Source organism: Anas acuta, chromosome 5 (genome assembly GCF_963932015.1).
Source record: "Anas acuta chromosome 5, bAnaAcu1.1, whole genome shotgun sequence".
In the NCBI taxonomy this organism is placed as follows: domain Eukaryota; kingdom Metazoa; phylum Chordata; class Aves; order Anseriformes; family Anatidae; genus Anas; species Anas acuta.
The window spans coordinates 8,871,685-8,884,752 of NC_088983.1; the positions used below are offsets into that span (position 1 = coordinate 8,871,685).

Sequence of the window (13,068 nt, forward strand, 5' to 3'; positions counted from 1 at the left end):
AAATGCCTGTTTAGGAAACATCTTTTCACCTGTTCTTCTTCAGCCTGGTGTTAAAATTTCATTTACTGAAAACAGTAGGTGGATGAAAACCTGAGCATGTAGTTAAAATTTGATCATTCCCTTTATCACATTGTGGTTATAATTCAATTATTTTCTTTATAACGTTATTTAAGCCCCATCAGAGATTGTTTGCTTTCTAGTAAATACTTTGGGCTGTGTTGTTTTACATCAGTTTGTCCAGATTTTTCAATTTTGACTTGTCAAGTTTTGTTTCTCACATACATGAGATGTGAGAGTTGTTTTTTTTTTTTTCTCCTGAGAATAATCAAGTCTTGTCATACCCCGACTAAGAACCCAGTTTTCTCATTTTTTTTCAATTTTTTTTTTTTTCAAAGACAGTGTTGAGAACCCTTAACAATTTTCTGATTAAACAACAGGTCAATCAGAAACTGTAATGATTGTAGTGTTCTTGAGCAACCTCATTTCGTTTCACTGCTTCTTCATGTGTTTCACTGAATAGTTTATGGGGGAAAAGAATGTCAAGACTGTAGCTAAGAGGGAAAAAGAAAGTAAGGAGAGGGGACTTGTGGACCTTACTATATAGATGATGCTATTGCCTCTGTAGTACTTTCCTAGCACTGATCCTGCAGGAACTCCAGAGAGGCTCAGGGTTCGTGCAGGATTTGCTGTGAGATTACCTATTTGAATTCATTGCAGCTAATCTAGAAAAAGTCGGTTGTCTCACCCCAAAACCTGATCTCACTTCGCTATGCAAACCCTATTTGCTGTGGCTGTCTCATATGCGGCTCCAGCCCTCTGTTGTCTCCCAGCCTTGCCCTCCGGGCTCAGTTTGCGCTCCCCCCCCGCTCTCCTGCTTCCACCCCGGGGCCAGCAGGGGCTGTGTGTGTGCCGGAGGCAGCAGCTGGAGCCGGGACCAGCCGGCCTCCCCCCCGCCAGCCGCCCCGCAGCGCTGGGGACACGCTAAGTGCTTGCAGCTGTGAGGCAGCGCCGAGCTGAGGCGGCCAAGCCCGGCGGGCTCGGGGCGGAGGCCGCAGCTTTTGGGGGCAGCGGGGACTTTTTATCCCCTCCTTAAACCCCCAAAGGAAGCGGCCTCACAGCCCGGGCAGGAAATGCCACGAGCCTTGCTCACGGAGCCAGCGGGCTCGGGGCACCCCCGCGACCCTGAGGGGGGCTCCTCCGCCGCCACCCCTCTGAGGGCCGGCCGCCATGGCAACGGGGGTGGATGGAGGGGGGGGCAGGCCCGCCCCGGGCGCCTTTGTGGGCTCCGACACTAAGATGGCGGGCGGGAGGGGGGCGGGGCTGGGCTCCGTGTTGGGCTCCGCCCGCTCCCTCCAGCGCGGAGCCGTGGCTGAGGCGGGAGCCGGGCTTCCTGCGCTGGAAGGCGGCGGTCACGGCACCGGCGGCGGGGTGGTGAGTGTGTGTGTGTGGGGAACCGAGCTGAACCGGGCTGTGGGGCCGTAGGGCTGCCTGAGCTTCCCTCAGGGGGCTCCGCTGGGGGCCGAGCCCTGTGCGCGGAGCCGCTGTGGGCGGGAGGCGGCGGGGGACGGAGCCGCTTCAAAATGGCGGCTGCGCGGGGCGGGCGGGAACGGCCGTTGGCGGCCGCTCGGTGACGGGCGGGGAGCGAACCGCGACCGGGACCGGGCCGGGCCCTGAGGAGCCGCGCGGTGCCCGCTTCCCCCCTCCTCCGCCCGGCCCCTGCCTCAGCCCGGGGCTCGCTCCCCGCCCCGCCGGTCCCGCCTCTCGCCGCCGGTGCCAGCCCCCTGCCTCCTCCTTCCCTCCCTCTCCCTCCCTCCTTCCCTCAGCCTCCTGGCTTCTCCTCGCCTCCCTTCCCGCAGCCCCCCGGGGGCTGGCGAGCTGCCCCCCGAGCCCTCCGGGGGCTGCCGTGCTCGGGTCTTTGTCCCCGGTGCTGGCCCTGGCAGCCCTCCCTCAGAGCCAGGCGCCGCCATCTGCGCCCCGGGGAGGCCGGAGCTTGGCTTTTCTTCTGCTCCTCAGCTTTATGCGCGGTTTTGGTGCCTTGCCACGGCTGTTGGCGAAGGGCGGTTTTGAATTCGGGGGACTGAATCCTAAAATTTGGTGCCAAGGGGAAGGTACAATGCCTATCTTCGTATCAGTAAAAAAAAAAAGGGAAAAAAAAAATTGCCTTGCTTAAACCTCCAGCACTTGGCTTAGCTAGTCCTAGTCTGCTTCCACCCACGGACAAGCAGCGCTAGGATCTCCTTCATATCTTCTCTGTAAGCCCAACTGTTAGCAAACGCCTTTTTTTTTTTTTAACCAAATGCCTCGTTTTTAACCACCTGAATATGTGTTTTGCAGCATTTGCTACCTGAATTTGAATAGAATGTGGATCTGGAGTATGTAAGCTGATGCTCTAGTAGGAGCTGGATCAAATTTCAGGCACCTTATTTGTAAAACAGACCAGGAATTTGTCATAATCTCCGAAGCAACATTTTTAGTGAATTGCATAATACCGTGCTACTATTCCAAAAAAGAAAAAGAATCCCATGCAAATCCCCTTGTTTTCAGACTGTTATTTTACGGATAGCTGTTGTCTCCTTGACAACTTCTTTCATGCAGCTGTTTCAAACAACAGTTAAGGTTTTGACACGCTAGGTTTGGGCTCGTGGCACTCGGTTAGCAGCAGCAGAAGGGAGACGATACAGCTAGTCCAGGTACTGCCTCTTGGACAGAGGCAAAGGCTGCTTAAAATTAGTGGGGGATTTTGAATGCTTTGCCTCAAAAGCAGCAGCAATCTTGCAGTCATGTACCAAGAAGTTTTACACAGCAGCTTGAACCTTTTGAGTACATTAATAAATAAATTAACAGAGAGAAACATGCTTAACATTTGTATTAATTAGGTTTTAAAGTTAGCGTTCTCTTGAGATGAGTAGTTGTTGGTGATTGCCCAGAGAAGTCTGGGAGAGGTCGTTTATTTGTAATGTTTTAATTGAATCTGATAATGGCTGTAAAAGTATTTCTTTATTTTATTGTTCTGAGACACACTGATATGACAAGTTAATAGAATCTGAAGAAACAGTTGCTTTGATGGCCAAATTCGTTAATATTTTTATGCTAACAGAAGTTCCACGTGGTTTGTTTATTGCTCTAGGGAAGAACCTAGAATCACACACTCACGTTGCATGGGAAAACTCCTTCCTTCTTCAGTATGTTAATAGATTACAGACTGGACTGGTCTGCCAGCGTCTCCCGTGTCTTTTAGTTTGTGGATATGATGATAATGGTTCTTTTACTTGTGTGCTCCCATCAGCAGTCTCCCCCTGGGTCAGTCTACTATTCTGAGAGGCAAACGGAGAAAGGTGCTTCCTTAAAAATTGTCACGTATCCAAAATAGCTCTGGAAAACCTCCTTTGTTTATTGTTCCCATGACTGCATCATCTTTACCTGCACGTTTGTTGTTCTGTAAGAAAGTTTACACCCATGTCACCTACCGTGAGCCAAAAGTGTGTCTGGCAGGGGTTTAGGGATTCAAATGCTCACAGGCTCTTAGTGTACTTCTTTTATAGAAAGGGCTGAGAGTATACCCCGGGAGCAAAAACTTCAGAACTTTAATAGCATAATCAGGTGTTTGGTAGAAATAAGGAATACTTACTCAATCTCTGTCACTGGAGTGGTAGTTGAGATGCCTCATGACCCTGTCTTGGCTGTTGGTGTGAGCTCAGTCTGTGAAAGAGAATTAGTTGGTTGAAATACAGTTTGTATGGCAGGACAGCATTTTAGTCTGAATATTTTGGGATTGAGTCAAAAGGTTTTGGCTCGAGAGTGTTTAAGGTGGCTTTTTTGATGTGGTGTTTTAATAAGTATGCAGTTTCTGGAGAAAAATAAATGCTTTTTTTCTGCCAGAAAAAGGCCTTTGTCAACCATCTCCCCTCTCCCCAATTTTCAGAGCAAGTGGTTTTCTAAAACCTTTAATTACCAACCACAACAGAAAACAAAGAAAGACGTGCATATGCGTCCAGTTAACTTATTTTTTTCTAGGTATGTACTTCAGCTGCAGACACTGAAGTGTCTTGTGCAGTACAGACATGTCTAGAAGAGTATCTGAGTTGTATTCATATTTTGTCTTACAGGGTTTTTGTAGCCGATTGAAACAACATTCTTTTTGGTTTTAGTAATTAAAGGAATTATTGCACGTACTTGATAGTTGTATTTGGTATATCGGAACTTGTTTTGCCTTGGATGTCTTTTGAAAACTCAGCCTTTATAGCTCAAATAATTTCATTACTGTAATTGCTTTCATTATTGTCATCTTACAAAGTAAATCTGAGTCATAAAGTTTCTGTGTTACTGCTAAAGGAAAATCCTACCTTCTTTGCTGTGTTTCAGTTTTATGTTTGTGCTCACATACTCTTTTTCTGTAGCTGCTAAAGAGATGTATGGTTTTCTACAACAAATGTGTAAACTGTATGCTTTTGTTATAAACTTTCTTCCAGTTTTTCTGAACGCTTAAGCTTTTAGATGATGGCTGAAGATATTGTTTGCTCTTTCAATGGCATCGGTACAGGGATAAGGGAGAGGCTGGTCCAAAGGTCGGGATGATAGCCTAGGACTTGGACTTAAATTGGCAGTTTCCTTCTCCTGTCGCAGATTTTGCATGTATTGTTCACAGATCACCTTTGTACTCTGCCTGTAAATTGCATTTAATCCAAATTTCTAGAAATACCGTGAGGATAGAGATACTGAAGCAATTGAAAGATGGGGTGTGCAAGTTTCTGACATGGGGAACTGTTTGGCTGTGCATCTTCTGTACTTGCCTGACGCCTTGCTTCCTGGTACTTGGTAGGTGCTGCCCTAACTGTTACTGTATGGACTCTTGCTCAGTAGCATGGGAGAAGAGGAAGGACTACATCAAGCACAATTACTGGTACGTAGCTTTTTGCTCCTTAACGTGAAACAGTAATCCTCTAGTATTCTGAGTGGACTCAGAAATAGGGTGACAAAGAACCTGGTTTTTATGGTGTAAGATACTGACTAGAAGTAAATACTTTATTTATTTATTTATTTATTTTTAAAAAGGAACGTTACAATGAAATCCGTGAAATATTTAAGAATCCATGTAAGTTTTTTTCTCTTTTTGCTTTGTCTTCTCCACTTGAGTGCATGTGTGTGTGATATATCTATGTTTTCAAGTTTTGTGATATATTCAGTTATTCTATTGAATAACCTTAGAATTGCCTTAGAAGGTATCTAAATGCCAAACAGTATATGGTTGAAAACCAGGTTAATGTTCCATTGAAGTTCTAATTATTCTTTACAAGAGAAGAAGTTCAAATAAAAAGAAGCTTTAAACTCTGCACAGAATGTGTAAAGCTTAATAACATAATTAACCCTGTGTGAATGTCGGTTCCCAAAGATGTCTCCTGGAGGTTGTTTCACATAGGGTGTGTATGTGTACATACAAATGTGTATGAAAAATTAAGTGGTGTATCCCCAGCTGTGAAGTTTGAAGGAATATCTAAAAGTCTAAAGGTTTGAAGGAATATCTAAAAGTAGAAACTTGGGTTGTTTTTAATGGGAATAATGCAGCTATGTTAAGTTATAGGAAACATTTTTTGCAAAGAGCTTCAAAAACATTTAATGTATTGATAGTCCTCTAATAGCTTTTAAGAAATCAGTTAAACATGGCCTTAAGATGAAGTTCCTATATTCTGTGTTATAGTCTCTGGAGAAATCATAATACAGAATTTTGTACCTTCAGTGGAAAGAAGTTTCTCAGAGTCATCAAATCCAACACAAGGTTAATTCACAGATACAGACAGCAGTGTAAGAAGTGTGATACAGGGTCAGTGTTTATGTAGCTACAGTGTTATTCCCAGGTTTTCAGGGCAGATAACTTTGTAATGTAGGATGAAAGGAATAATGTAGTTGCACTTTGGATTTTTACTGACTCTGAAAGAGATCTCTCTGAAAATATGGGAACCATTCAGTAGCAACCAAAAAAGTGAGACAGAGGTTTGGGCTTACCAAGAGAAGTGGAATAAAAGACATTGCAATACTAATTGGGCTTTATCGGCTTTGAGCTGAAAAACGTCATTCTGATCAGGTCACTACATTAAAAATCCCCAAAAAGAGGAACCATAAGGGCAGAAGACTTGGAAAGGACATAAAATGTGCATAAATGTAAAGATTAGGTATTAGCTTTCATTTGCATCCTAGCTTTTATAAGAATAAAAGAAACAACATCCATTGTATTTACAAAAAAAAAGAAAGGTATTTCAAGAGATCAGCTGTAATACTTCACTCGCGTGGGGCACTATTGTAAAAGTGAATGCAATTCAGATGAAGATCCGGAGGCTAGTGCTTGAGATTCATACCTTGGCTAATTCAGCAAGTGATTTTTTTGGGTGGAAATAATCCGAAGCCTTCATGCACCCCACTTACTTTTAGCTGGTGAACCTAAAATAGGAATACAGGAGTTTTGTTTTCTGTTAGTCAGCTGGGAAAGAAGTACATCCCATACGGAGGATGACTCTGCCTGTCTTTACTGGAATTGCACAATTCGCATTGGAATTGCACTGTTCAGTTACTCACTCAAGTAAGGGAACCTGAAAGACTGCTATAGACACCTCAGTTGAATGTCTGAAGTTATATGGAACAAATGGAGATGTTACACTCCAAGTAGCCAAAGTAACCTAACCTTTTCAAATATGCTGTCCATGATATATGTTTTTTCTTTTAAATGTTGCTGTTAGGCATGTTGGTGTTCTCCAGGGGTCAAATCTTTCAAAGATGGTGTGCCAGGTTGTATTTTTATTTCCAAAATTAGAGGTTAATCATGCCAGTAGAAACTCAGGAGGAGCGAGGAGAAGCTGCCTCTCTGCTAGGTGAAAAACAGCCGTTGAGATGTTCGCTTCTGTGCGAAGCAGTGGCTCCTGACTTCCATCAAGTTTGGAACTTAATGGGAACCAGGAGCTGGGAGCCTCTGCCTCTCTCAGATGCCACTCTCCGAAGCCATGACTCGTGGACCTGCTCACCCCTGGTTCCCGAATATCGTCTTTGGGATCCAGTCCATATGTTCCTGACCCCTGTTGTACCACACTGGCCATTCTATAACCTGGTATGACAATTCTGATGTTTATATCTTCAAAGAACTTGCTGTTCGAATTTCAGTTTTCTGTTTTAAGTCTCTTTTTTCCTCCTTTTGAGCTGTTTATGTTGTACAACGGGTTTTTTATTTATTTATTTTAACAGGACACAATGTTTGTGCGAGGATTAAAGAGAAAATGTTTCGATGGCGAAGAAGATATTGAAGGAACTCTGGCTGGTATTAAGGCTATTCCTTCATACAATCTTCAGCGACAGTCACTTTTAGATATGTCCTTGGTTAAACTTCAGCTGTGTCACATGCTGGTTGAACCTAACCTTTGTCGTTCGGTACTTATAGCCAACACGGTACGCCAGATCCAAGAGGAAATGACCCAAGATGGGACTTGGCAGATGATAAATACGCAGAGCACAGGCCAGGCATCTGTGGATCGTCTTGTTTCAACAGATATCCTCTGTCGCTCATCTAGGGAACAAGCTGAGGGAAAGCATGTTCCAGGTTACAGTACTTTCAGTAAAGACTTTGAGGGCGACCAGGCACAAGATAGTTCAGAAACGATGTCAACAGCCTCTTCAGTGCAAGCTCCGAGAAACCTGCCAAGTAATGTGTGGGAAATGGAGAATCCACAGGAAAACAAAGGAAACTTTCAAAAATCATTAGATCAAATATTTGAGACACTGGAGAACAAAACTCCTAATTCGGTGGAAGACCTCTTTTCAGAAGTTGACAACTCTTACTATGATCTTGATACTATGTTAACAGGCATGATGAGCAACACGAAAATGGGACACTGTGATGGGCTAGAATCATTTTCTTCTCCAACAACTACAACTTCTAGCTCTAATTGTAAATCTGATCTTAACGAGCTTGATCATATTGTGGAAATCCTTGTTGAATCCTGAAACTCCTTGTGTAGGAGAGAGAAATGTGTTAATGGAAAAAAGACTCAAGGAAAGCTATTTCCATAGTTTGCTCTATCAAATCTGCACGTGTATTTTACAAATATCTATATATTATATAGATATATATATTAAAAAAGCACTTCATATTGCAAAATAGTGTTAACTCTTAAAGTTAACCTGCAACTTGTAGTGTAATAATCCAATTTCTTGTCCACTGAACTGTAAGTACATACAGTAAATGGTTAAGTATGGGGTCCAAGGCTTTCAAAATTGGGTTCCTTTTACCAATTTGCTTTAGCCTTTGATGGAGGACATGCTCACTGAAAGGAGAGATGAGAGAATCCCTCCTTCTTACCCTTCTCCCAGTGAAAATGGTAATAAATAGAGAGAGAAGTTGGTCAGCTGTTTTCCTATTCTCCTCTAGTTTCTACTTTGTTACAGGACATAACTCCTACTATATCTGCTGCTTCTGATCTAAGTTGCTACATGGCTCTTAAAGAGCAGTATGCAATGGTTCTTGTTATTCTAGCTAGCTTATTCTGGGTTTTGCTACAATTTTTACTTTAAAAATAGTTTTAAAGTGTTTATTGGTGTTTAGATTTTTCCAGGTATTTTCCTAAAATATATTTTTACTACAGATGTTATGTCAGCTGCTAACTTAGCAACTTTTGATCATAACTGCAGTTGATGTATTTTTTAAAAGGTTTTCAAAAAGGGATGCTTTTTTACTGTGAGCTACCCAATGTAGTTCAGTAAAGTGTATGTAAATGTAAATATACGATTTTATACTTTACATTAAAATGTAAGAGCTGTTTTCATGAATCTGTTTTTATAGAGTAGTACTTTACTAAATTGAGAATTGTACAATTACGCTTTTTATACCCCATATACTTGAGTATCATTAGAGGAAGAGCTCTGATCCAACTAGATACAATTAAATTTAATTCATTTCAGACCGTATTTTTTGTTAACTGCAAACCTAAATTACCTAGGTTTTTATTTATGTGTATTTATATGTAAATGTCATCAAGTGAATTGTTTATCACTGAAGTCTACCATCAAATATTTGTTTATATGGGATAACTATCTTGCACTAATTACTACAAAAAGTGTTACTAGCGGCCTTCAAATCTCAACTGGTATGTCTTGATGTCTTGTCATAATTAGTATGCTCCACTCTTACCAAGGGTTTCCTCTTGCCTTTTTTTTAATAACAAAAGATAATACAACATGGGATGGTGTTCTTTTCTTCAAGTACTCACATTTATTCTGGAGTGTGTATAATTAAGTGTATTCCTATGAGACTTTTTTTTTTGGGGGGGAGTGGGAGGGAGGGTAGAAGAAGTACAGTGTATGATGATGTTACACCCCCCAAAAAAATGTACCTCCAAGCTCATGCTGGGGAAGAGGCCTGAGCTAGCAGGGAGGTAGGCAGGGGGAAGATTGCTTGGTTTCTGGAATGTTTTAGTGTTGGCTGCGTGAGGGGAAGATAGCCTCCAGTAACTTTGTTTTCCATAGACTTGAATCAAGCAAGTCACTGAACATGAAAAGAGTACGTTTCTGTGTCCGACAGACAGTGCTTTCCTGCAAGTGACTTTAATTACTACACACCACCTCTTCCAGGTTCTCAAACACTCCTCCCCTTCTGGGGAGATGTTAAGGATGTTCCAGCATCACCTCCACAAAAGGCAAACGCTGAGCTTATGATTTCAAAAGTGCTTCAGAAGCATCTGATCTGGGGAAAAGCAACATTATTTTGATAAATTACTTAAACTTGATAGTTGAATACATATTAATCCATATTTGCTGTAGTAGTTAAGAATTGCTTCCTTGATAGTTGATTAACTAACTGTATTAGAGTGTGAAACACTATATAGACACTTGCAATTTCAGTCCTTATAATATGGCTAGACCAAAGAAACACAAAGTATTACTGGAAAACAATAGGACATCACCAATTGCTGGAAGGTGTGCTAGTACCCTGTCATAATTCAGGAGGATGCAAACTGTCATACCTCATGGTGAAATAATAGTCTGTTTTATCTGGCAGTGTTAGTGTCAGAGATTCCTTCCGAAGTTATAAGTCAGCAGGAAAATTTGCCTGATGCTTTTTTGTGTGTGGATAGATGCATTGAAATGGACAGCAGCTGCCTTAGGGTAAAGTAGCCAGGCAGTTTCCAAGTCTTCTAAATGGAACATTAGTGGTGAGTGGAACAAATACCTTCTGTACCTCTGGGAAATTGCCCAAAAGCTGCTCTGAACAGTGATGGTTCAAAACCCCTAGGTTTGAACAACTGAGTGTTCCCCTTCCCCCTCACATTTTTGTTAAATGGGAAGCTTCAAGTGTAGATATTTAAGATGCTCCTCAGTGTGCTTCAGCCTTCCTGTTAAAGGTAGGAGTTACTACAATTCGTTCATAACTGTTGCACTGTGTATGTGTGTGCGTGATCACACCAAACATCTAGACAGGAACATTCCTTTACTGGGGAAGCCATGCCCAGCTCAGAATAATTTGTAGAGACTACTTGGCTTAACTGGAAGGGTATTAGGCAAGTATGCATTTATGTAGTTAAGTATTTAAACAGGAATATATATCCTGTTTTATTATGTTCTTAAAACTTGTGCCAAAACGTATGTGCTCTTACACGTCTGATGTCTTGGCTCAAGTGTTCAGCAGGTATAAGAATTTGTATTGCTGAAACTTGCACAGTCACTCTGCAGATGTGTACGCGGAGCTGCTCTGACTGCAAGTCAGCGTACAACCTGCATATCTCCCTGCTGCTTTTTTGCAGTGCCTCACACAAATTCTGCTGCTCGTTTGGGGTAGCTTCACTTCTATAAAAAATAACTTTCTAGCTTGTATTGTCATTCCTTTGCTAGTCCAAAGAGGTCATAGTTGAATATGCATCAGTTAAAGGTTAATACAATATTATTCCCTTCTATGTTCCTCTGTGATACAGAGAGAGATTAGAAAGGATAGTGCCTGTAAGGTGTTGATTTTTTTTGTGTGTGTGAATTGTGAAACGGGGATGTACGGTATTTGCTGATGGCAATTTTCTGAATTTTGGCACGTAAAGGGAAAAAAAATTAACCTCTGTTACAGCTTCTATAAGGTTCTGCTACCATTTCTTGTGGCCTCTTTTATGTGTTCCTGGGGAAGAGAGTCACAGAACTTGTACAGCAGTCAGCACTGCATCTGAAACTAAGCTGTTGGTCTGAATGACATAACTCAGCTTTAGATTCGCACAGAAGAAAGTACCTTCAAACACAGCTAACCCCCAGTCTGCTTCGTTCTCAGGTAACCTTGAATATCTGTCCCCTCTGCTTCTGTGCCTGTGGTTTTGTTTCTCTTCTTTTGCAGTAAAGTCCAGAACACGTGGATGGGGGCTCTGGAGTTTGGGCATTCAGCAAAGGCAAAAGTGTGAATCCAGGCTGAGTTAAGGATGGCTTGTGTACTTGAAGGCATGTCTGCTTATTGCTTTCCTTTTAATATATTGATTTTTATTTGAACCCTTTTCTCATCCACAGCTCTATGTGAGTTTTTGTAGCGCAAGATGTTGCCTAGCGCTATGAATGTAGCCGTATTTGCATAAAGGATAAATCTGTTAAACAAGGAGGGAATCATTTATTTGGATGAAAAACACCTTTCCAAACTGTCTCAAAGGTACCGCAATGAGGGGTTGTGACTGGCTTTCATCCTTTAGCAGGTTGGGGATTCTCACAGGAGTCTGCTTTTTACCTGTGCTTGAGGCTGTCCTTGGTCGATTTTTGAAGTCTCAGGTATGTCTGGACTGGTGTAGCAGACATTTTAAAAAACATTATTGTAAATTGACTGATGATACAGTTTCATACTGTAATTATCAGTCCATTACGGATGTCTCGTGTCTCAGGGTATTGATTGGAGTGTATGACTGCTTTACAGTTTTGCAGCTTAATTTATATTCCCATATAACCAAACAACCTTTGCAAAAGCCAGTGTGAAAAAAAAAAAATCCTTTTATTTGCTGACAACAGCATGAGACAGAAACGCTTTCAAAAGTGAGTTCTGTTCAAAGTGAAAGTATGTTTATGGCTCAGGACTAGGATGTATAGTCCCATATGCAAAAAAAACATTACCGATGATGACAACTTTTGATTACTCATCAATTCCTAAATGAGTGTGATTTCGCACTATGTGAAACATGATTAATACTAAAAGTACAAAAACAAATTAGCTTTAAGACTCCATAGCAAAGAAATATATACATTTTAAACACCAAATAAATGTATTTTTGTCACTTTGGTTCATTCAACAACAAGGTCTTGCAAGGATTATCCCAACTCCTTTTGGTGTCTCTTGCAAAACTGACAATTAAAATAATTTTTTGTTATTTTGTCAAGAACGTTCCATGAAGAGATGAAATCCATTAATAATTCAAGTTGTCAAAGAAGATATACTTAAGTTGCATGTAGTGACTTGTCTCTTTTTTATGGATGGTGAAAAATACTAAAATTTCATTATTTGACATGATTTTGTTAAGTTCGTATGGTAGGTTTTTTAAAAAAAAAAAATAATAAAAAAAATACAGCTACTCCTTTACTTAACTAAGATTCTCCTAAAAATGAGTGTTTTATGATCTGAAGAATTATTGTGGTAAATGTTGATGCAAGACCAACTTGTCAACAAGAAAATATATAGCTAGGGGCAACTTCCCACTGCAGGGAAAACATTCAGTAATTTCAACTGTCATCTTTTTAGGGAAGAATAATTGAAGATACAGGTGATTACATGACTTCTTGCAAAAACAGAATTAAAAAGAAATTGTATCCACATGTCTGCTCTATTTGGAAGTCCCCTAGGAGCATGTGAGAAGTGGCAAGGAAGTACTGCAGCAGTAAAGTGTTACGAGAAGGGAACCGTGCATTGTAATTCTCATGTGCCCCTGACAGACAAGTTTTGGAGATCAAGAAAATGTAATTTTGGTCTCCGGTTGTGCAAATTTCCAAAATGAGACTCTAAGGAAGAGTAGGTTATCTTGTTTGAAGAAACACCAAAAGAGTTTAACGCTCAGAGGAGAAAAGCAGTGCTTACAACAAATTCACTTC

The 13,068-nt window shown here is 41.4% G+C and overlaps 1 protein-coding gene across 7 annotated transcripts; it reads left to right on the plus strand.

Annotated features, from left to right (window-relative positions):
* Positions 1 to 919: 919 nt before the first annotated feature.
* Positions 920 to 9,217, plus strand: CDCA4 (cell division cycle associated 4). 7 transcript variants are annotated; one of them, XM_068682580.1, is made up of 4 exons: positions 920 to 1,431; positions 4,820 to 4,900; positions 6,803 to 7,093; positions 7,228 to 9,217. In XM_068682580.1, the coding sequence occupies exons 2-4, from the start codon at positions 4,862 to 4,864 to the stop codon at positions 7,981 to 7,983; spliced, it is 1,086 nt and encodes a 361-aa protein (XP_068538681.1). In that variant the 5' UTR covers positions 920 to 1,431; positions 4,820 to 4,861; the 3' UTR covers positions 7,984 to 9,217. The 7 variants fall into 7 exon arrangements, with proteins under 7 accessions (XP_068538681.1, XP_068538686.1, XP_068538683.1 ...); XM_068682582.1 differs by having other exon boundaries at positions 1,387 to 1,431; positions 6,900 to 7,093; XM_068682583.1 differs by having other exon boundaries at positions 1,415 to 1,431; positions 6,903 to 7,093.
* Positions 9,218 to 13,068: the final 3,851 nt, after the last annotated feature.